The following is a 24,739-nucleotide window of genomic DNA, read 5'->3' as shown; positions in this document are numbered from 1 at the left end:
TGCAACAGTCAGTATACACTGTACAGCAACAGTCAGAGAATAAACAATGTACAGCAACAGTCAGAGATTACACACTGTACAGCAACAGTTAGAGAATACACCCTGTACAGACACAGTCAGAATATACACTGAACAGCAACAGTCAGATAATACACACTGTACAGCAATAATCAGAGAATACACACTGTACAGCAACAGTCGGATAATACCCTTTACAGCAACAGTCAGATAATACACACTGTACAGCAGCACAGTCACATAATACACTGTACAGCAGCAGTCAGATAATACACTTTACAGCAACAGTCAGAGAATAAATAAAGTACAGGAACAGTCAGAGAATACACACTGTACAGCAACAGTCAGAGAATACACACTGTAAAGCAACAGTCAGAATACACACTGTACAGCAGCAGTCAGAGAATAAACACTGTACAGCAACAGTCAGAGAATAAACACTACAACAACAGTCTGATAATACACATTGCACAGCAGCAGTCAAATAGACACTGTACAGCAACAGTCAGATAATACACTGTACAGCAACAATCAGATAATACACACTGTACAGCAACAGTCAGATAATACACACTGTACAGCAACAGTCAGATAATACACACTGTACAGCAACAGTCAGATAATACACACTGTACAGCAACAGTCAGATAATACACACTGTACAGCAAGTCAGATAATACACAATGTACAGCAACAATCAGATAATACACACTGTACAGCAAGTCAGAGAATAAACACTGTACAGCAACAGTCAGAGAATAAACACTGTTCAGCAACAGTCAGATAATACATGCTGTATATACACAGTCAGAGAATACACACTGTACAGCAAAATCAGATAATACACACTACAGCAACAGTCAGATAATACACACTGTACAGCAACAGTCAGATAATACACACTGTACAGCAACAGTCGGCTAATACACTGTACAGCAACAGTCAGATAATACACACTGTACAGCAGCAGTCAGATAATACACACTGTACAGCAGCAGTCAGATAATACAAACTGTACAGCAACAGTTAGAGAACAATGTACAGAACAGTCAGAGAATACACACTGTACAGCAAGTCAGAGAATAAACACTGTACAGCAAAAGTCAGAGAATACACACTGTACAGCAATAGTCAGAGAATAAACACTGTACAGCAACAGTCAGAATACACACTGTACAGCAAGTCAGAGAATAAACACTGTACAGCAACAGTCAGATAATACACTGTTCAGCAACAGTCAGATAATACACGCTGTACATACACAGTCAGAGAATAAACACTGTACAGCAACAGTCTGATAATACACATTGCACAGCAACAGTCAGATAATACACACTGTACAGCAAGTCAGAGAATAAACACTGTACAGCAACAGTCAGATAATACACACTGTTCAGCAACAGTCAGATAATACACGCTGTACATACACAGTCAGAGAATAAACACTGTACAGCAACAGTCTGATAATACACATGGCACAGCAACAGTCAGATAATACACACTGTACAGCAAGTCAGAATACACACTGTACAGCAGTCAGAGAATAAACACTGTACAGCAGTCAGAATACACACTGTACAGCAACAGTCAGAGAATAAACACTGTAGAGCAACAGTCAGATAATACACACTGTACAGCAACTGTCAGACAATACACATTGTACAGCAAGTCAGATAATACACTGTACAGCAAGTCAGATAATACACACTGTACAGCAACAGTCAGATAATACATACTGTACAGACACAGTCTGATAATGCACACTGTACAGCAAGTCAGATAATACACATTGTTCAGCAACAGTCAGATAATACACGCTGTACATATAGTCAGAGAATAAACACTGTACAGCAACAGTCTGATAATACACATTGCACAGCAACAGTCAGATAATACACACTGTACAGCAACAGTCAGAGAATACACACTGTATAGCAACACAGTCAGATAATACACTGTACAGCAAGTCAGATAATACACTGTACAGCAACAGTCAGAGAATACACACTGTACAGCAAAATCAAATACACACTACAGCAACAGTCAGATAATACATACTGTACAGACACAGTCTGATAATGCACACTGTACAGCAAGTCAGATAATACACACTGTACAGCAACAGTCAGAGAATAAACACTATACAGCAAAAGTCAGAGAATACACACTGTACAGCAACAGTCAGAAAATAAATACTGTACAGCAACAGTCAGAGAATAAACACTGTACAGCCAGTCAGAATATACACTGTACAGCAACAGTCAGAGGATAAACACTGTACAGCAAGTCAGAATACATACTGTACAGCAAGTCAGAGAATACACACTGTGCAGCAACAGTCAGAGAATAAACACTGTACTGCAACAGTCAGAATATACACTGTACAGCAACAGTCAGAGAATAAACACTGTACAGCAACAGTCAGAATACACACTGTACAGCAACAGTCAGAGAATAAACACTGTAGAGCAACAGTCAGATAATACACACTGTACAGCAACAGTCAGACAATACACATTGTACAGCAAGTCAGATAATACACTGTACAGCAACAGTCAGATAATACACACTGTACAGCAAGTCAGATAATACATACTGTACAGACACAGTCTGATAATACACACTGTACAGCAAGTTAGATAATACATACTGTACAGCAACAGTCAGAGAATAAACACTGTACAGCAAAAGTCAGAGAATACACACTGTACAGCAACAGTCAGAGAATAAACACTGTACAGCAACAGTCAGATAATATACACTGTACAGCAAGTCAGATAATACACACTGTACAGCAAGTCAGAATACACACTGTACAGCAACAGAGAATAAACACTGTACAGCAACAGTCTGATAATACACATTGCACAGCAACAGTCAGATAATACACACTGTACAGCAACAGTCAGAGAATAAGCACTGTACAGCAAGTCAGATAATACACATTGTTCAGCAACAGTCAGATAATACACGCTGTACATACAGTCAGAGAATAAACACTGTACAGCAACAGTCTGATAATACACATTGCACAGCAACAGTCAGATAATACACAGTGTACAGCAAGTCAGAGAATACACACTGTATAGCAACACAGTCAGATAATACACACTGTACAGCAAGTCAGATAATACACTGTACAGCAACAGTCAGAGAATACACACTGTACAGCAAAATCAAATACACACTACAGCAACAGTCAGATAATACACACTGTACAGCAAGTCAGAGAATACACACTGTACAGCAACAGTCAGATAATACACACTGTGCAGCAGCAGTCGGAGAATACACGCTGTACAGCAACAGTCGGATAATACACACTGTACAGCAACAGTCAGATAATACACACTGTACAGACAGTCAGATAATACACACTGTACAGCAACAGTCAGAGAATACACACTGTACAGCAACAGTCAGAGAATACACACTGTACAGCAACAGTCAGAGAATACACACTGTACAGGAACAGTCAGAGAATAAACACTACTGCAACAGTCAGAATATACACTGTACAGCAAGTCAGAGAATAAACACTGTACAGCAAGTCAGAATACACACTGTACAGCAACAGTCAGAGAATAAACACTGTACAGCAACAGTCAGAGAATAAACACTGCACAGCAACAGTCAAAGAATACACACTGTACAGCAACAGTCAGAGAATAAACACTGTACCGCAACAGTAAGAGAATAAACACTGTACAGCAACAGTCAGAGATTACACACTGTACAGCAACAGTTAGAGAATACACCCTGTACAGACACAGTCAGAATACACACTGAACAGCAAGTCAGATAATACACTGTACAGCAAGTCAGATAATACACATTGTACAGCAACAGTCAGAGATTACACACTGTACAGCAACAGTTAGAGAATACACCCTGTACAGACACAGTCAGAATACACACTGAACAGCAAGTCAGATAATACACACTGTACAGCAACAGTCAGACAAAACACACTGTAGAGCAATAATCAGAGAATACACACTGTACAGCAACAGTCGGAGAATACACTTTACAGCAACAGTCAGATAATACACACTGTACAGCAGCACAGTCACATAATACACACTGTACAGCAGCACAGTCACATAATACACTGTACAGCAACAGTCAGAGAATAAATAAAGTACAGGAACAGTCAGAGAATACACACTGTACAGCAACAGTCAGAGAATACATACTGTACAGCAACAGTCAGAGAATACACTGTAAAGCAAGTCAGAATACACACTGTACAGCAGCAGTCAGAGAATAAACACTGTACAGCAACAGTCGGATAATACACACTGTACAGCAACAGCCAGAGGATAAACACTACAACAGCCTGATAATACACATTGCACAGCAACAGTCAAATAGACACTGTACAGCAAGTCAGATAATAAACTGTGCAGCAACAATCAGATAATACACACTGTACAGCAACAGTCAGAGAATACACACTGTACAGCAACAGTCAGATAATACACACTGTACAGCAACAGTCAGATAATACACACTGTACAGCAAGTCAGATAATACACAATGTACAGCAACAATCAGATAATACACACTGTACAGCAGCAGTCAGAGAATAAACACTGTACAGCAACAGTCAGAGAATAAACACTGTACAGCAACAGTCAGATAATACACGCTGTACATACACAGTCAGAGGATAAACACTGTGCAGCAATAGTCAAGAGAATACACACTGTTCAGCAACAGTCAGGTAACACATGCTGTACATACACAGTCAGAGGATACACACTGTACAGCAAAATCAGACAATACACACTGTACAGCAACAGTCGGCTAATACACTGTACAGCAACAGTCAGATAATACACACTGTACAGCAGCAGTCAGATAATACACACTGTACAGCAGCACAGTCAGATAATACAAACTGTACAGCAACAGTCAGAGAATAAACACTGTACAGCAACAGTCAGATAATACACTGTACAAACAGTCAGATAATACACACTGTACAGCAGCAGTCAGATAATACATGCTGTACAGCAGCACAGTCAGATAATACAAACTGTACAGTAACAGATAGAGAATAAACAATGTACAGAACAGTCAAAGAATACACACTGTACAGCAACAGTCAGAGAATAAACACTGTACAGCAAAAGTCAGAGAATACACACTGTACAGCAACAGTCAGAGAATAAACACTGTACAGCAACAGTCAGAATACACACTGTACAGCAAGTCAGAGAATAAACACTGTACAGCAACAGTCAGATAATACACACTGTACAGCAACAATCAGATAATACACACTGTACAGCAACAGTCAGCGAATACACACTGTACAGCAACAGTCAGATTATACGCACTGTACAGCAACAATCAGATAATACACACTGTACAGCACCAGTCAGAATACACACTGTACAGCAGCAGGCAGATAATACACACTGTACAGCACCAGTCAGATAATACACACTGTACAGCAAGTCAGATAATACACTGTACAGCAACAGTCAGAGAATACACACTGTACAGCAAGTCAGATAATACACTGTACAGCAACAATCAGATAATACACACTGTACAGCAACAGTCAGATAATACACACTGTATAGAAACAGCAGGCCACACTCGTATGCAACAAGATCTGGGTAATGTTGAGGCTTGGTCTGATATGTGACAAGTGACATTTGTGGCACACCAATGCAAGCAATGACCATCTCCAACAAGAGAGAGTCTCACCATCTCCCCTTGACATACAATAGCATTACCATCATCAAATCCCCCACCATCAACATCCTGGGGGTCGCCTTTGAACAGAAACTTAACTGGACCAGCCAAATAAATACTGTGGCTACAAAAGTAGGTCATAGGCGAATGATTCCCCTACTGACTCCCCAAAGCCTTTTCACCATCTACTCGGCAGAAGTCAGGAGTGTGACAGAATACTCATCACTTGCTTGGAGGAGTGCAGCTCCAGCAACATTGAAGAAGCTCGACACCATCCAGGACAAAGCAGCCCGCTTGATCGGCACCCCATCCAACATCTTAATCATTCACTCCCTCCACCACCGGCGTACCGTGGCTGCAGTGTGTACCATCTACAAGATGCACTGCAGCAACTCACCAAGGCTTCTTTGATAACACCTCCCAAATCCACAACCTCTACTGCATAGAAGGACAAGGGCAGCAGGCGCATGGGAACACCACCACATCCAAGTTCCCCTCCCAGTCACACACCATCCTGTCTTAGAAGTATATCGCCGATCCTTCATCGTCACTGGGTCAAAATCCTGGAACTCCCTCCCTACAGCACTGTGGGAGTACCTTCACCACATTGACTGCAGCGGTTCAAGGTGGCGGCTCACCACCACCTTCTCAAGGGCAATTAGCGATGGGCAGTAAAAGCTGGCCTTGCCGGCGACACCCTATTCCGGGAATGAAGAAAAACAATTGGACAAGCTTGGACAAGTAAAAAGCAAAAGTGTTTTCAGGATCTGCAGTGCTTCTTACATCGAGATCTCCACACCAGCAACTTTCATCTACACCCGCTAACCCCAGAAACTGTGGAACAGTGAGAATGTTCAACTGCACCTTAACAGCAGCCACCTCTTCTAGTCAAAATAATTCTAAACAGGGAGGACGAAAATACACCATGACCCTGGGTACCCGCATATTACAATGCAAGTGACAGCCTGATCCCAGCAGGGAAATACAATCAAAGCCAGGAATTCACCATTTGCCACAACGCCATCGGCTGTTTAACCAAACCTACAGGAGGGACCAGGCACATGACGCAGTCGTGAGGCTCCAACACGCGGCGTCACAAGCTCTCCTGTAATCGCCCGCACAGTTCCAGCTGAGATTGTGGTTTCCACCACCACGAGACCTCGTCCTGTGCTGAACCTTTGTACCAACAAGCAGATTCTGCGGCTGAGACACCAGGCTGGCCCACGTCACGGTGCTCCTAGTGACAGTAAGAGTAGCTGGGAACTTGCACTGTTGTTTGCAGACAGCAAACAACGAGAGGGAGGAGGTATTGGCGGTTTTAGCAGGCCTAAAAATGGATAAATCCCCAGGCCCGGACAAAATGTATCCCAGGCTGCTGTGTGAGGCAAAGGAAGAGATTGCGGGGGCTCTAACACACATATTCAGAACCTCTCTGGCCATAGGGGATGTGCCAGAGGACTGGAGAACCGCTAATGTAGTTCCATTATTCAAGAAGGGGAGTAGGGAAAAACCAGGGAACTACAGGCCAGTGAGCCTAACATCAGTGGTGGGAAAATTATTGGAAAAAATTCTGAGGGACAAAATCAGTCTCCACTTGGAGAGGCAAGGATTAATCAGGGATAGTCAACATGGCTTTGTCAAGGGAAGATCATGTCTGACTAATTTGATTGAATTTTTTGAGGGGGTGACTAGGTGTGTGGATGAGGGTAACGCAGTGGATGTGGTATACATGGATTTCAGTAAGGCCTTCGATAAAGTCCCGCACAGGAGACTGGTCAAGAAGGTAAGAGCCCATGGAATCCAGGGTGCCTTGGCACGTTGGATAAAAAGCTGGCTTAGTGGCAGAAGGCAGAGGGTGATGGTCGAAGGTTGTTTTTGTGACTGGAAGCCTGTGGCCAGTGGGGTACCACAGGGATCGGTGCTGGGTCCCTTGCTGTTTGTGGTCTATATTAATGACTTGGATATGAATGTAAAAGGTATGATCAGTAAGTTCGCGGATGATACAAAAATTGGTAGGGTGGTAAATAGCGAGGAGGGTAGTCTCAGTCTGCAGGACGATATCGATGGGTTGGTCAGATGGGCGGAACAGTGGCAAATGGAATTTAACCCGGAAAAGTGCGAGGTGATGCACTTTGGAGGGACTAACAAGGCAAGGGAATACACAATGAATGGTAAGACCCTAGGCAAGACGGAGGGTCAGAGGGATCTGGGTGTGCAAGTACACAGATCCCTGAAGGCGGCGGAACAGGTGGATAAGGTGGTAAAAAAGGCATATGGGATACTTGCCTTCATCAGCCGAGGCATAGAATATAAGAGCAAGGAGGTTATGATGGAGCTGTATAAAACACTGGTTAGGACACAGCTGGAATACTGTGTGCAGTTCTGGTCGCCACACTACAGGAAGGATGTGATAGCTTTGGAGAGGGTGCAGAGGAGATTCACCAGGATGCTACCAGGGCTGGAACGCTTCAGCTATGAAGAGAGACTGGGCAGATTGGGTTTGTTTTCCTTGGAGCAGAGGAGGCTGAGGGGGGACATGATTGAGGTGTACAAAATTATGTGGGGCATAGATAGGATGGATACTAAGGAGCTTTTTCCCTTAGTAGAAGGGTCAATAACTAGGGGGCACAGATTCAAGGTAAAGGGCGGGAGGTTTAGAGGGGATTTGAGAAAGAACTTTTTCACCCAGAGGGTGGTTGGAGTCTGGAACTCACTGCCCGGAAGGGTTGTGGAGGCTGGAACCCTCACAACATTCAAGACGCATTTGGATGAGCACTTGAAATGCCATAGCATACAAGGCTACGGACCAAATGCTGGAATATGGGATTAGATTAGACAGGGCATGATGGCCGGCGCGGACACGATGGGCCGAAGGGCCTCTATCCGTGCTGTATAACTCTATGACTCTATGAGCAGCCTGGTACTGCAGATCGCTAATGGCCACAGCCATTACACTGCAGTACAGGGAGGGAGGTGGAGAAGTGGTCTGTACGAGCATGTCAACCGCTCACTCGCCATTCTCCGGGGCTCGCTGGGCAGAAGCGAGTGCACACGTTAAACCAAGGCCGCACCTCCAGCTGGACCAGCAGGACAACCACTCGACCGTTCTGGGACGTGCGTGGAGCTCTGGTTCAGCTGGTCACGAGGGACTGCATTCCTCCTCCCAACAAACAGGCCTTCACTGGCACACTGCACACAAGAAAAGCCCGAGGGCAGATAACCTCTCACCTCTCTTCTGCCCTTTTCACTCAGCAGTACCGGCTCACAGTAAATTTAATTTCACTTACTTCCGTTTCTGACCACCAAGCTGGCTCCACACCTCTAATACAAAGCCATCAAACTCCTCAGCCTGGGGAGAAGAGAACATCACAAGCAAATGGTCAGACTTTTACTTAGGGAGACGCAAAGACACACAACTCTGGGGCAGGAGGAACCTGTTCAAGGGTTGCACCTCAACAGAGCTTGGACCAATGTCGTTGCGGGGAGGTTACCTAGTACTGTGGGGAGGGTTTAAACTAAATTGGCAGGGGGCTGGGCATCAAGGTGAAACAGTAGAGAGAGGAAGCAAGGTGCATGGAGGACTGGGAGATGCAGATAGCACTAGAGTAAAGAATAGTTCAGATATAGGAGGGATCAGACGGGGGTAAATGCGAAGCAGTCTAAGATGGGTATAGAGTGCATGTACATAAATGCACAGAGCTTGGTAACTAAGGTTGCTGAGCTGCAGGCAATAATAGAGACGTGGCTCAAATAAGTGGAGGATTGGGAACTTAATGTTCCTGGTGTTCAGGTTTAGTAATAATTATGGAAAAGGACAAGGCACAATCAAGCGTAAAAATACTTCACTGGCGGAAATCTAACTTCAGTGAGTTGAAAAGGGATCTGGCCCAGGTGGATTGGAATCAAAAATTGGTAGGAAAACAGTAATTGAACAATGGGAAGCCTTCAAAGAGGAGATGGTTCGGGTATGGAGTAGACACATTCCTATGTGAGGAAAAGGAAGGGCATCCAAAGCTAGAGCTCCCCGGATGACTTAAGATATAGAGGTTAAATAAGACAGAAAATGGAGGCTTATGACAATTGCAAGGTTCATAATACAGTAGAGAACTAAACTGAATATAGAAAGTATCGAGAAGATCTAAAAAAGGGAATAAGAGGGGCAAAGAACAGATTGGAGATCAACATAAAAGGGAACCCAAAAGTCTTTGATAAATATATAAATAGTAAAAGAGTAGTCAAAGGAAGGGTGAGCCAATTAGGGTCCAAAAGGAGATGCTCTTGTGGAGTCAGAGGGCATGGCTGAGGAGCTAAATGAGTACTTTGCAACTGTCTTCACTAGAGAAGAAGATGCTGCCAATATAGCAGTAAAGGAGAAGGCAGCAGCGATACGGGATGGGATGGGATAAAAATAGGCAAAGAGGAGGTACTTAAAAGGTCGACAGTCCTCAAAGTAGAAAAGTCACCCGGTCCGGATGGGATGCATCCAAGGTTACTGGGGGCAGTAAGGGTGGAAATTGCAGAGGCTCTGGCTACAATCTTCTAATCTTTCTTGAATATGGGGGTGGTGCCAGAAGACTGGAGGATTGCAAATGTTATAGCCCCATTCAAAAAGGGGGAGAGAGATAAACCCAGCAACTACAGGTCAGTCAGACTGACGTCAGTGGTGGGGAATCTTTTAGAGACAATAATCCGGGATAAAATTAATGGGCATTTGGAAAAGTCTGTGCTAATAAATTAAAGTCAACACAGATTTGTTAAAGGCAAATCGTGTTTGACTTGATCGAGTTCTTTGACGAAGTAACGGAGCAGGCTGATGACGGTAGTGCAGTTGATGATGTGTATATGGACTTTCAAAAGGTGTTTGACAAAGTACCACACAATAAATTTGTTCACAAAATTAAAGCCCATGGGATTAAAGGGACAGTGGATACAAAATTGGCTAAGGGACAGAAAGCAGAGAGTAATGAATGGTTGTTTTTCAGACTGGAGGGAAATATGCAGTGGTGTTCCCCAGGGGTCGTTATTAGGACCACTGCTATTTTCCATATATATTAATGACCTGGACTTGGGTATATAGCGCATAATTTCAAAGCTGCAGGTGACACAAAACTCAGAAATATAGTAAACAGTGAGGAGGACAGTAAGATACTTCAGGAGGACAGAGACAGATGGTGAAGTGGGCAGACACATGGCAGGTGAAGTGTGAAGGGGTACATTTTGGTAGGAAGAATGAGGAGAGGTAATATGAACTAAATGGTCCAATTTCAAAGGGAGTGCAGGAACAGAGACACCTGGGGATGTATGTACACAAGTCTATAAAGGTGGCAGGACAAGTTGAGAAGGCAGTTAAAAGAGCATATGGGATCCTTGGCTTTATTAATAGAGGATTAGAGTACAGAAGCAAGGAAGTTATGTGAAACCTTTATAAAACACTGGTTAGGCCTCAACTGGAGTATTGTGTTCAATTCTGGGCACCGCACTTTAGGAAAGATGTCAAGGCCTTGGAGAGGGTGCAGAAAGGTTTACTAGAATGGGACCAGGGGTGAGGGACTTCAGTTATGTGGAGAGACTGGAGAAGCTGGGGTTGTTCTCCTTAGAGCAGAGAAGGTTAAGAGGAGATTTAATGGAGGTGTTAAAAATCATGAATGGTTTTGATAGAGTAAATAAGGAGAAACTGTTTCCAGTGGTAGAGGGGTCGGTAACCAGAGGACACAGTGATTGGTAAAAGAACCAGAGGCGAGATGTGGAAAGTTTGTTACGCAGCGAGTTGTTCTGATCTGGATTGCACTGCCTGAAAGGGTGGTGGGAGCAAATTCAATTGTAACTTTCAAAAGAGAATTGGATAAATACTTGAAGGGAAAAAATTTACAGGGCAATGGGGAGTGGGACTAATTGGATACAGCAATGCCAACTCTCGCGATTTAATCACGAGACTCGCGATTTTTAAAAATCGCCGGTCAACTCGCAATCTCGCGATTAACCTCAGAAAACCTGCGAGTTGAACGGTTGATGAATTCCAAATGAGAACTTCTGTACAGAACAGAAGTGAACTCCACGCGCCTCTAGTCTATATATAAAGTTCCAATTCCAAAAGGGGACAGGCTCCCGTTACCTGGACACTGATTGATTGACGGGCATGTTTCGATGGAATCTTCGCAAAGCATAAAGGAGGCGTGATCGTGCCAGTAACACACTGACTGATTGGCCCTGCAGGATGATCTAGGGGGAGGGGGAGGGGGAGGGGGAGGGGGAGGGGGAGGGGGAGGGGGCTAACTGTTTCAAAACTACGAGGTGTGCAGCAGAAAGATTCCTTTAATCCATGTGTGAAATCCAGAAATTAAGCTGTGAGGGGAGTTGTAGCAAAAAGGAGAAACAATTTATGATGGTAGGTATAGGAAATATGGGGGGAAAAATTTGGTTGAAGGTGCTAATGGGGCGCAAAGCAACTAGTGCTCGGGCACGGCACTGCCAGCGAAATTCAGCGGGAAGTTAGCGGCGGTAACTGTTAGCGCCCTGCGGCGCTGTGCTGCCAACAATGACATCATCGCCGTGCGCAGCGCCCCAGCCGCGATCTTCGGTAGCGCCTCCTGACTTACCGCCGGAGGCTATGTCCGATGGGGTCAGGGGGGCCAACCTGCGGCCGGGGCGGCGCTAATTAAAGGCGAGGTGACGGGCGGCCATTTTTATTGCTGGCTGCCTGCCAGCACCTGCCCCCGTTGCCGTCCCCAGCCTTCTGAGAAGCCCCCCTGCGGAGTGCCGGCTACGCTCCCTGAACCCGGCACTTCTCTTGAGTGCCGGGCTCTTTTGCTGGCACTCCAATCCCTGGTGGCCCAGCTGGGCCCCAGGTCGCACTGCGCAAGGCCCCTCCCCTTTAAGAAGGGGAGGAAGGCCTGCAGTACCGCGGCACTACGTGCCGGCACATAGCACTGTGATATTGACTTGGAGCGCCCCGAGAGGGACGCGGGGCACTTCCAGCAGCGCCCCTCCGCCCTCTCGGGGCGCTACCTGGGAAAATCGGCTGCGGGGGTGCTAATTTGTTCGGGGCACTAAAAGTAGCGCCCCGGCGAAGTTAGCGCCCCAAAGGGGGCGCGACTCAATTTTTCCCCCATGAACACTAAATCCTGCACAAAGGCCACAGTATATAAGATATATTGTATTGAAAAATTCTAATGTGGAATCTGTCAGTTCAAAGGCATCAGACAATAATTTAAATTGTCTTCACTTTCTTCTGGCTGGAATTGCCTAGTGTATTGAGCTGGTTTCTCAAGGTGAGGAGAGGAGCAAGAGGTGGAGGGGTTTAGAGAGGGAGTTTCAGAGAAAGAGACGAGGCACCAATGGTGAGGTGAAGGGACTGGGAATGCACAAAAGCCCGGAGTCAAAAGGCTAAAGGATGTAGGAGACGTATAAAACTGGAGGAGGTTGCAGAAAGTTGGGTTGAGGTCGTGAAGGGATTTGTAGATACCGACAGAGATTCTAAATTTAAAAAGTGTTGGGGGACACGCAGCCAAAGTTAGTTTGTGAAAATGGGGATAATGTGGATACAGTGATCCCACAGGGCCAGGGGAAACCCCCACAGGTTCCAGACACCTAACCGTGCTCCTCCAGCTCCCGCTCCAGTCACTGCCCGTCTCTGTTACAAAGCCAGACCACGACTTTCACTTCTGAGACCCTGACCCTTTCAAACCTCTCCTGGTTGATGCAGTTTAAGATCAGTGCCCGGCTGCTACTGCCCAGCCGCAGCCCTTCCCATACCTGCCCAGCTCAGCCCAGCCCAGCCATCAGCATTCCGACTGCTGTTCACAGTCTTACACATAGATTAGACCACTCGAGCCCCAGTTCCTGTTGGCACCTCCCCCATGTGTCGTCAGGGAGATAACTAAATAACGGACACCACTTGGCTGCCCTGGAATGGCTGGGCACTGCTGGCTTTCCCCACGGAGCTAACTCACGGGAGGGGAGTGTAGGCCCTGAAGGGCGGTGACTGACCTTCGCTGTCTGCACCAAGGCTTCTGCCAGCTCCTCGATCTCGTCCTCACTGCTGAAAACACTTTCATAGTCATGGTATGTCCAGGCATCAAACAAAACTCGGGGAACTGTGGGGAAAATGGAAATGAAAAAAACAAAATCAGCATCAAGAAAGGTGAAAAAGAGCTGCGCAAGGCACTGGTACGGCCACACTGGGAGAGCCGTGTACAATTCAAATCACTACTACAGCAAGGATAGCCAATTATTGGAACCAGTGGAGAGAAGGTCAACCAAACTGGTACTGAGCTTACTGTATCAGCTATGAGGGGAGATTTGGGACTGTTTGCTCTGGAGAGGAGAAGGCTGCGCAGCGATATTATTCAAGATCCTTGAGGGAATTGATAAAATAAACTCTGATAATATGTTTCAGATTGCCACAAACTCTAGTGCCAGGGGTTATGGGCTCAAGCTTAGAATACGGAAGGTGCACAGACACTACTTTATGTAGAGGGCGGTGAATGTGTGGAATGGATTGCCCAGAGAGAATTGGATCAATATTTGAGAGGATGGGCAATGGAGAGATGCTCGTTTTTGGGATAGGCCAGACAGAACGTACAGACTTTTCCCCACCCTGCAGCTCCCCGTGTTCCTAAATAAAACATAAGGAAGTAGAGAAGAGAGCGAGACAGCAGATTCAGTCAGTCTGGTGCAATTTGATGGAGACTGGGACGATTGGCAGGAAGAGTGAAGGTGTACATTCATTCCAAAGTGCTGCCTTTCTCATTACAAATATTAATCGAAAAGTCTGGCTCAAAAACAGTCTAATTGAGGTACAAATTACCTATGGGTCCTGACCAAAAGGGATCTGCTAGAACACCAGATCTGGCAGGCACATATTAGACCCACTAGGACAGCACGCCTGGCAGGAATATATTAGACCCACTAGGACAACACACCTGGCAGGAATATATTAGACCCACTAGGACAGCACGCCTGGCAGGAATATATTAGACCCACTGGGACAACACACCTGGCAGGAATATATTAGACCCACTAGGACAACACACCTGGCAGGAATATATTAGACCCACTGGGACAGCACACCTGGCAGGAATATATTAGACCCACTAGGACAGCACGCCTGGCAGGAATATATTAGACCCACTAGGACAACACACCTGGCAGGAATATATTAGACCCACTAGGACAGCACGCCTGGCAGGAATATATTAGACCCACTAGGACAACACACCTGGCAGCAATATATTAGACCCACTGGGACAACACACCTGGCAGGAATATATTAGACCCACAAGGACAACACACCTGGCAGGAATATATTAGAGCCACGAGGACAGCACACCTGGCAGGAATATATTAGACCCACCAGGACAACACACCTGGCAGGAATATATTAGACCCACTAGGACAGCACACCTGGCAGGAATATATTAGACCCACCAGGACAACACACCTGGCAGGAATATATTAGACCCACTAGGACAGCACACCTGGCAGGAATATATTAGACCCACTAGGACAACACACCTGGCAGAAATATATTAGACCCACTAGGACAACACACCTGGCAGGAATATATTAGACCCACTAGGACAACACACCTGGCAGGAATATATTAGACCCACTAGGACAACACACCTGGCAGGAATATATTAGACCCACCAGGACAACACACCTGGCAGAAATATATTAGACCCACTAGGACAACACACCTGGCAGGAATATATTAGACCCACTCGGACAGCAGACCTGGCAGGAATATATTAGACCCACCAGGACAACACACCTGGCAGGAATATATTAGACCCACTCGGACAGCACACCTGGCAGGAATATATTAGACCCGCCAGGACAACACACCTGGCAGAAATATATTAGACCCACCAGGACAACACACCTGGCAGGAATATATTAGACCCACTAGGCCAACACACCTGGCAGGAATATATTAGACCCACCAGGACAACACACCTGGCAGGGATATATTAGACCCACTAGGACAACACACCTGGCAGGAATATATTCGACCCACTAGGACAGCACACCTGGCAGGAATATATTAGACCCACCCGGACAACACACCTGGCAGGAATATATTAGACCCACTGGGACAACACACCTGGCAGGAATATATTCGACCCACTAGGACAGCACACCTGGCAGGAATATATTAGACCCACCCGGACAACACACCTGGCAGGAATATATTAGACCCACTGGGACAACACACCTGGCAGGAATATATTAGACCCACTAGGACAACACACCTGGCAGGAATATATTAGACCCACTAGGACAAAACACCTGGCAGGAATATATTAGACCCACTAGGACAACACACCTGGCAGGAATATATTAGACCCACTAGGACAGCACACCTGGCAGGAATATATTAGACCCACAGGGACAACACACCTGGCAGGAATATATTAGACCCACTAGAGCAACACACCTGGCAGGAATATATTAGACCCACTAGGACTACACACCTGGCAGGAATATATTAGACCCACAGGGACAACACACCTGACAGGAATATATTAGACCCACTAGGACAACACACCTGGCAGGAATATATTAGACCCACTAGGACAACACACCTGGCAGGAATATCTTAGACCCACTAGGACAGCACACCTGGCAGGAATATATTAGACCCACAGGGACAACACACCTGACAGGAATATATTAGACCCACTAGGACAACACACCTGGCAGGAATATATTAGACCCACTGGGACAGCACACCTGGCAGGAATATATTAGACGCACTAGGACAGCACACCTGGTAGGAATATATTAGACCCACTAGGACAACACACCTGGCAGGAATATATTAGACCCACTGGGACAACACACCTGGCAGGAATATATTAGACCCGCCAGGACAACACACCTGGCAGGAATATATTAGACCCACTAGGACAACACACCTGGCAGGAATATATTAGACCCACTAGGACAACACACCTGGCAGGAATATATTAGACCCACGAGGACAGCACACCTGGCAGGAATATATTAGACCCACTAGGACAACACACCTGGCAGGAATATATTAGACCCACTGGGACAACACACCTGGCAGGAATATATTAGACCCACTAGGACAACACACCTGGCAGGAATATATTAGACCCACTCGGACAACACACCTGGCAGGAATATATTAGAGCCACGAGGACAGCACACCTGGCAGGAATATATTAGACCCACTAGGACAACACACCTGGCAGGAATATATTAGACCCACTGGGACAACACACCTGGCAGGAATATATTAGACCCACTAGGACAACACACCTGGCAGGAATATATTAGACCCACTGGGACAACACACCTGACAGGAATATATTAGACCCACTAGGACAACACACCTGGCAGGAATATATTAGACCCACTAGGACAACACACCTGGCAGGAATATATTAGAATCACTAGGACAACACACCTGGCAGGAATATATTAGACCCACTGGGACAACACACCTGACAGCAATATATTAGACCCACTAGGACAACACACCTGGCAGGAATATATTAGAACCACTAGGACAGCACACCTGGCAGGAATATATTAGACCCACTAGGACAACACACCTGGCAGGAATATATTAGACCCACTGGGACAACACACCTGGCAGGAATATATTAGACCCATTAGGACAACACACCTGGCAGGAATATATTAGACCCACTAGGACAACACACCTGGCAGGAATATATTAGACCCACTGGGACAACACACCTGGCAGGAATATATTAGAACCACTAGGACAACACACCTGGCAGGAATATATTAGACCCACAGGGACAACACACCTGGCAGGAATATATTAGACCCACTAGGACAACACACCTGGCAGGAATATATTAGACCCACTAGAGCAACACACCTGGCAGGAATATATTAGACCCACTAGGACAACACACCTGGCAGGAATATATTAGACCCACCAGGACAACACACCTGACAGGAATATATTAGACCCACTAGGACAACACACCTGGCAGGAATATATTAGACCCACTGGGACAACACACCTGGCAGGAATATATTAGAACCACTAGGACAACACACCTGGCAGGAATATATTAGACCCACTAGGACAACACACCTGGCAGGAATATATTAGACCCACTAGGACAACACACCTGGCAGGAATATATTAGACCCACGAGGACAACACACCTGGCAGGAATATATTAGACCCACTAGGACAACACACCTGGCAGGAATATATTAGACCCACGAGGACAACACACCTGGCAGGAATATATTAGAATCACTAGGACAACACATCTGGCAGGCACATGATATCACATCAAGGCCTGCGTACTGGACACCAATTACCACTCTCTCCAACACTTTCTGACCTCATATCAAGGCCCCAGTGCCATTCACTAGTTATCTCTTCCTTCTATGGGCCCAGTCAATGTCTCACACACAAGATCACCCAGGCCCACCATCTGCATTAATAGAACCACAATGTATTTGAAGGGGATATGAGTGCAATGCGCTGTATTTCCCATTTGGAGTTCAATTGAAATGAAAACACACATTTGAGAGACTGGAGGCAATTACCACATTAGTGTGAGTGCAGTAACATCCGAACAAGAACTATTTAACTGGAGTGAGGGAACAGGCACACAAAAGATACAGCACTCACCAAAACCGACTGCTTTGGATTCCGCCCTCACCTTCTTCATCCAGCCTGTTTACCAATAACATGGGCAGGGTTAGTTTACATGCAGGGTGTGTCAAAACTAGCATTTCCAGCAAAATAATTTCTCTTTAAAACAAGCCTCCTCCTTCCAGGAGTAAGTTAAAGATATTAATATGTTTCATGAAGGAATTGCTTATGATGGCATTTTCAGTTTGCAGTTTTGAAAATAAGATAACCCAGTTATATAAAGCACTGAGGGAGGGGGATGTAACCAACAGATGAGGGGAACACCACCATGGCTGCTTTTCCAGGATGAACAGCTCAGAATCGGTGGCTCTTAAAGGAGCAGGCTTCTGCTTTCGATCCGGGTCATTTCTGTGTCAGTTTGGTTGGGTCTCACATGTCATCCAGGCCTCCTGCCTACATTCCAAATTCAGTTCATCTTTCTCATAATAACATCACTGCCCCGTCGACAGCTACACAAATAAACTCTAACCCGGCCCACTGGACAAAATGAGACCACCAGCCACACAATTCAGATCACCCATTGTTAGAGGCGAAGACTCACCCGGTGCATCCAAGGGACAGGACCTACTTACTCAAGTTGGTGCTTGGGGTGGGGGGTGCCACTCCCCACTTGTCTGAACATCATGCTGGTGAGGTGGTCTGCACCCTGGTCTCCTGGGACCCTGGAGCCTGCTCCACTTTGCCAGTTGTTCATACTTCCCTTTCTACCTGCCTGCCCCCTACCCCTTTAACTTTTTACTCTCTGGGCCCTGTATATATCTGCTATTTCGGTGATTTCTCTCATTATGCCTCCGATTGACTCATGATAACATCACTTCTGCCATTTAACCATCTCCTGTTCTCCACCTAAGCACCTGGGGGGGGGGGGGGGTGTGTGTGTGTGGGTGTGAGTGTGAGTGTGAGTGTGAGTGTGAGTGTGAGTGTGAGTGTGTGTGTGTGTGTGTGTGTGTGTGTGTGTGGTCCCTTCCCCCTGCCCCTTATTCTGTTCATCAGTAATAACATCCAGTTCTGAGGAAGGGTCCACACCTGAAACTTTAACTTGTCTCTTCTCTCCACAAATACTGCCTAACCTGCCCAGTGATTCTACAACTTCCCATGTTTGTTTCAGATTTCCAGAGGCAGCAGTTTTATTGCATTCACCGAGTTTGGTTGCTTCCTCTGTATTGTCCAGTATCCAAGCGATCAGACAGAAACTGCTTGAGGATCCATCCCAGCAGCCCCAGCTGAAGGATGATCAAACTGCACGATTGAGAGTTGTGAACCAGCAGGGCTGCTGTGGGGGTTTTACTGAGGCAAAAATGAAAATGCAATAAACCACATACAGCATTTGAAATTGGTCGATTATTAACAGTGTAAAGGGACACTCCATTGCATTTTTTTGTTCCCCCTTATCGTCTCACTTCTGGTGATGCCACAGAAAAATCTTGCACCTCAAAACTTCATGTCCATGGCCAAGTGTGGGCTTGCCATCAGGGTTACTGAAACACAGCTTCCAGCATCACATCATACGTCAGTCCTTCTCCTCCACAGCCCCTCCACATAGTGAGAGCGAAGGGGAGGGGGTGCTGGCGGTAGTGGTTTGGCAACAAAAAACACATGAGCCTCAGAAATGTAAAACAGAACCCACTTTACGTTCAAAATAATAGACTCCAATAATTTTTTGATGTCTGTGTACAAGGTGTAATTTACAGACAGCATGACGGGTACTAATCCTGGAGCATTCCAACAGTAACACAGGAATGCCATCTAGTGGCTTAAATGCAACACCACAACAAAGGCAGAAAAGTCCTGTCGTCCTACAACTGTGGAACAGAATTTCTTTTCAGGAGATGTGAATGTTAAACTGCTATCTGCCCATGATCGTTCCTGGGACGATACAAGGCCAGGATCTTGCACAACAGCCAGGAGGTCTGCTCCAAGATAACGCCGCTGACAACAGCCCCCAGATTTGATTTTACCATGCTGTCTTGGGAGAAGTGTTAGGAAAGAATAAGACACAGCCAACTAACTTAAAAGAGAACAGGAAACTATCAATAAATAATAATAATAATAATCAACTTTATTGTCATTGTTAGTGCACAAGTGCAGTACAACGAAATGTAGGCTTGCGGCTCCCGAGAGTGTACATTTAGATTAAGACATTTAAACATTCAACATTCATTTGGCTTGTAATACATTAACATAAACATAACCATAATAAAGTGCATTGGCAGATGTGCAGGCTTTAGAGTTTATTTGTGGAGTTCAGTAGGATGACAGCCCTGGGAAAGAAGCTGTTCCTAAATCTGGTCGTTCGGGTGCGAATGCATCTGTAGCGTCTCCCAGATGGCAGGAGGGTGAACAGACTGTGGCTGGGGTGGGTAGGGTCTTTGATGATGGTCCGTGACCTCCGTAAACAGCGTTTCTGGTATATGTGCTCTATGGTCGGTAGCCGGGTGCCGGTAATGCGTTGGGCAGTTTTGACTACCCGCTGCAGGGCTTTCCGGTCATAGTAGCTACAGCTGCCATACCATACTGTGATACAGTTCGTCAGGATGCTCTCTATTGTGCAGCGGTAAAAGTTAGAGAGGATCAGGGGTGACAGGTTACATCCCTTCAGCCTCCTTAGGAAATATAGGCACTGCTGGGCCTTCTTCACCAGAGAGGAGGTATTGAGGGATCAGGAGAGGTCTTCCGTGATGTGGACTCCGAGGAACTTAAAGCTGTCCACCCTTTCCACCACAGCCCCATGGATGTGGATGGGGGTGTGACTTCCGCCTTTAGACTTCCTGAAGTCCACAATGATTTCTTTGGTTTTCTTGATGTTAAGGGCCAGGTTGTTATCGGCGCACCACTTCACGAGATGCTGGACCTCCTCCCTGTAGGCTGACTCATCGTTGTTGGTGATCTGGCCTACTACCGTGGTATCATCCGCAAACTTGATGATGGTGTTGGAACCATGAACAGCCACACAGTCGTGGGTGAAGAGGGAGTAGAGGAGGGGGCTCAGCACACATCCTTGTGGGGCCCCCGTGTTCAGGGTCGGGGGGGGAGGTGTGGTTACCTAATTTGACAGACTGGGGTCTGTTTGTTAGGAAGTCCAGGGTCCAGTTGCAGAGGGACGTGTTCAGGCCAAGAGTGTGGAGTTTGGTGGCCAGCTTGTTGGGGACGATAGTGTTGAATGCTGAGCTGTAGTCTATGAACAGCATTCTGATGTAGGTCTCTTTACCATCTAAGTGATTCAGTGCAGAGTGTAGAGCAGTTGTGATTGCATCCTCCGTTGATCTGTTTGCACGATAGGCAAACTGGTGTTGGTCAAGAGAGGCGGGAACACTGGCTTTGATGTGAGCCAGGACCAGTCTCTCGAAACACTTCATTATGATGGGTGTGAGTGCGACAGGTCGATAGTCGTTCAGGCACGTCACAGCCGTTTGCTTTGGCACAGGAATAATGGTAGCGGTCTTGAAGCATGTAGGGGCTACTGCCTGGGCCAATGACAGATTGAAGATGGCGGTGAAGACATCAGCCAGCTGATCAGCACATTCCTTGAGTACCCGTCCAGGGATGCTATCCGGTCCAGCAGCCTTTCGTGTGTTCACTCCGCGTAGAACACCCCTTACGTCGGAGGTCGACAGAGTGAGCACCTGGTCTTCCGGGGGTGGCAAGGCTTTGGTAGCCGGCTCCTTGTTGTCCCTGTCGAAGCGAGCGTAGAAGTTGTTAAGCTCCTCCGGAAGGGAGGCATCGCTAACCGGGGGGCTGGTGTTTTTGCTCTTGTAGTCAGTGATGGACTGGATGCCTTGCCACATGCGCCGGGGGTCCGAGTTGTTGTGGAAATGATCCTCTATCCGCAATGTCTGTTTCCTTTTGGCAGTCCTGATACCCTTTTTTACGTTGGTCCTAGCTGCACTGTAAGCCACCGCGTCGCCAGATTTAAATGCTGCGTCGCGTGCTTTCAACAGCGAGCGGACCTCTCCGTTCATCCAGGGTTTCTGGTTGGGGTATGTCCTGATATTTTTATGGGTCGTGACGACCTCGACGCAGCTGTTGATGTAGAATAGCACTGTGGATGCGTATTCCTCGATGTCATTATGGGCAAACATGCCCCAATCAGTGCGTTCGAAGCAATCCTGAAGCTCCGAGACTGCCCCCTCTGGCCATACTTTCACTGATCTCACTGATGTTCTCACTCTTTTGATGAGCGATTTGTATGCCGGGGCTAGAAACAGGGAGAGGTGGTCAGACTTCCCAAGGTGGGGGCAGGGAATGGCCTTATAAGCATCTACAATGCTCGTGTAGACTTGATCCAGTGTGTTCTCCCCTCTTGTGGGGCAGGAGACATTCTGGTGGAATTTCGGTAGTACAGATTTTAGGTTTATGTGATTGAAGTCCCCCGCGACGATAAAAGCTCCGTCTGGGTGCGCAGTTTGTTGTTCGCTGATGGCCCTGTAGAGGTCCTTCAGTGCTAGTTTGGCATTAGCATGTGGTGGGATGTAGACCGCAGTGATGATAACAGCCGTGAATTCCCGAGGCAGGTAGAAGGGTCTGCACCTTACCATGAGGAATTCCAAATCAGCCAAACAGGATCTATCGATTACGTCCGTGTTAGTGCACCAGGCAATGCAGGTCACTGCTCAATAGAAAGAAGGTAATGGACTGAAGGTTGAAAGACAGCAGAAGGAATGATCAGACTGTACAAACCAGGTCTCATTTCAGTCACAGGGCAAAGATACATCAATATACACACTGGGCCCTACAAACTACACACATACCATGTGGGTGACTCCGTGGGTCAGACATTTCACCTCGGAAGTCTGGGTTTGAACGGGCCAGACAGGAACTTCTCTCTGTTGCCTTTAGAGTCCTACTCAAAGAGTTTAAGCTATCTCAATATAGTTCATTAGCCCATAGCCTGGAATATGGCAATGTCTGTTTGTCAAATCTGAGCTTCAAGCTCACACCAACAAGAGGGAAGGGTAAGGGAACCAAAGCAAGGGCTCCTTGGATGATGAGGGAGATAGAGAAGATGATGAAACAGAAAAAGAGGGTGTATGTTGCATGTCAGGTGAATTCTTCAAGGGAGAACCAGATCAAATACATTAAGTTGAGAGGGAAAGTGAAGATGAAAATAAGATTGGCAAAGACAGAATATGAGAGTAGAATGGCGGTTAACATAAAAGGGTACCCAAAAATCTTCTACCGGCATGTAAACAGTAAGCGGGTAGTAAGAAGCGGGGTGGGGCCTATTAGAGACAAAGAAGGTGATATGTGCTTAGAGGCGCAGGGCAAGGCTTGAATACTCAATGAGTACTTTGTATCGGTGTTTACTACGGAGTTGGATGCTGACAAAATATCGGTAGAAGTGGAAAAGGTAGAAGCAATGGAAGGGGTGAAAACTGATAGACAGGATGTACTAGAAAGGTTGGGTATGCTTAGAGTGGACAAGTCGCCTGGTCCAGATGGCTTGCATCCCAGGTTGCTAAAGGAATTGGGGGAGGAGATAGCGGAAGGGCTTGCCATAATTTTTCCAATGTTCCCTAGATGCAGGGGAGGTGCCTAAGGATTGGAAAGTGGCAAATGTGACACCATTGTTCAAGGGTGTAAGGACAATCCTAGTAACTTCAGGTCGGTCAGTTTAACACCAGTGGTGAGTAAAGTTTTAGAAACAATAATCACGGAAAAATTAATGAGCATTTTGAGAGGTTTAAGCTAATTAAGGAGAGCCAACACGGGTTTGTAAAAGGAAGATCGTGTTTGACTAATCTAATTGAATTTTTTGATGAAGTAACAGAGAGGAAGGGAATGCAATGGATGTTGTCTACATGGATTTTAGGAAGGCGTTTGACAAAGTGCCACATAGAAGGCTGGTTAACAAAATTGAGGCTCATGGAATAGGTGGGTCAGTGGCAGCTTGGATAAGGAATTGGCTTAAGGACAGAAAACAGCGAGTTGTGGTAAATGGCTGTTTTTCAGACTGGAGGATGGTAGACAGTGGTGTCCCCAAGGGTCAGTGCTGGGGCCACTGCTTTTTTGATATATATAAATGACCTGGATATTGGAATACAGAGTAGAATTTCTAAATTTGCCGATGACACCAAACTTGGAGGTGTGGCAAACAGTCAGGATGATACCAATCGACTGCAACAGGACATAGAAAGGCTAGCAGAATGGGCAGACAAGTGGCAGATGGAATTTAATACAGTGAAGTATGAGGTGATGCATTTTGGCAGAAGGAAAAGGGAGAGGCAATATACACTTAATGGCACAGTTTTAAAGAGTTTGCAACGACAGAGGGACCTGGGAGTTAATGTGCATAGGTCCCTGAAGGTGGTGGGACATATTGAGAGAGTGGTTAAC

General features: G+C 46.1%; 1 protein-coding gene across 5 annotated transcripts in view; it reads right to left on the bottom strand.

Moving 5' to 3' along the window:
* The window catches only part of chid1 (chitinase domain containing 1), a 359,637-nt gene that overhangs the window by 322,309 nt on the left and 12,589 nt on the right, over window positions 1–24,739 (bottom strand). For all 5 annotated transcript variants that reach the window (XM_086007507.1, XM_086007504.1, XM_086007503.1 and 2 more), the window contains 3 exons: window positions 18,383–18,427; window positions 13,714–13,820; window positions 9,015–9,076 (listed from right to left, as the gene is read on the bottom strand). In XM_086007507.1, coding sequence (XP_085863633.1) covers window positions 9,015–9,076; window positions 13,714–13,820; window positions 18,383–18,427 — 214 coding nt within the window. The remainder of the gene's footprint in view (window positions 1–9,014; window positions 9,077–13,713; window positions 13,821–18,382; window positions 18,428–24,739) is intronic.

Source organism: Somniosus microcephalus, chromosome 15 (genome assembly GCF_052327205.1).
Source record: "Somniosus microcephalus isolate GS21.2 chromosome 15, FLI_Smic_1.0, whole genome shotgun sequence".
NCBI lineage: Eukaryota > Metazoa > Chordata > Chondrichthyes > Squaliformes > Somniosidae > Somniosus > Somniosus microcephalus.
This window is presented reverse-complemented; position numbering and strand designations above follow the sequence as displayed.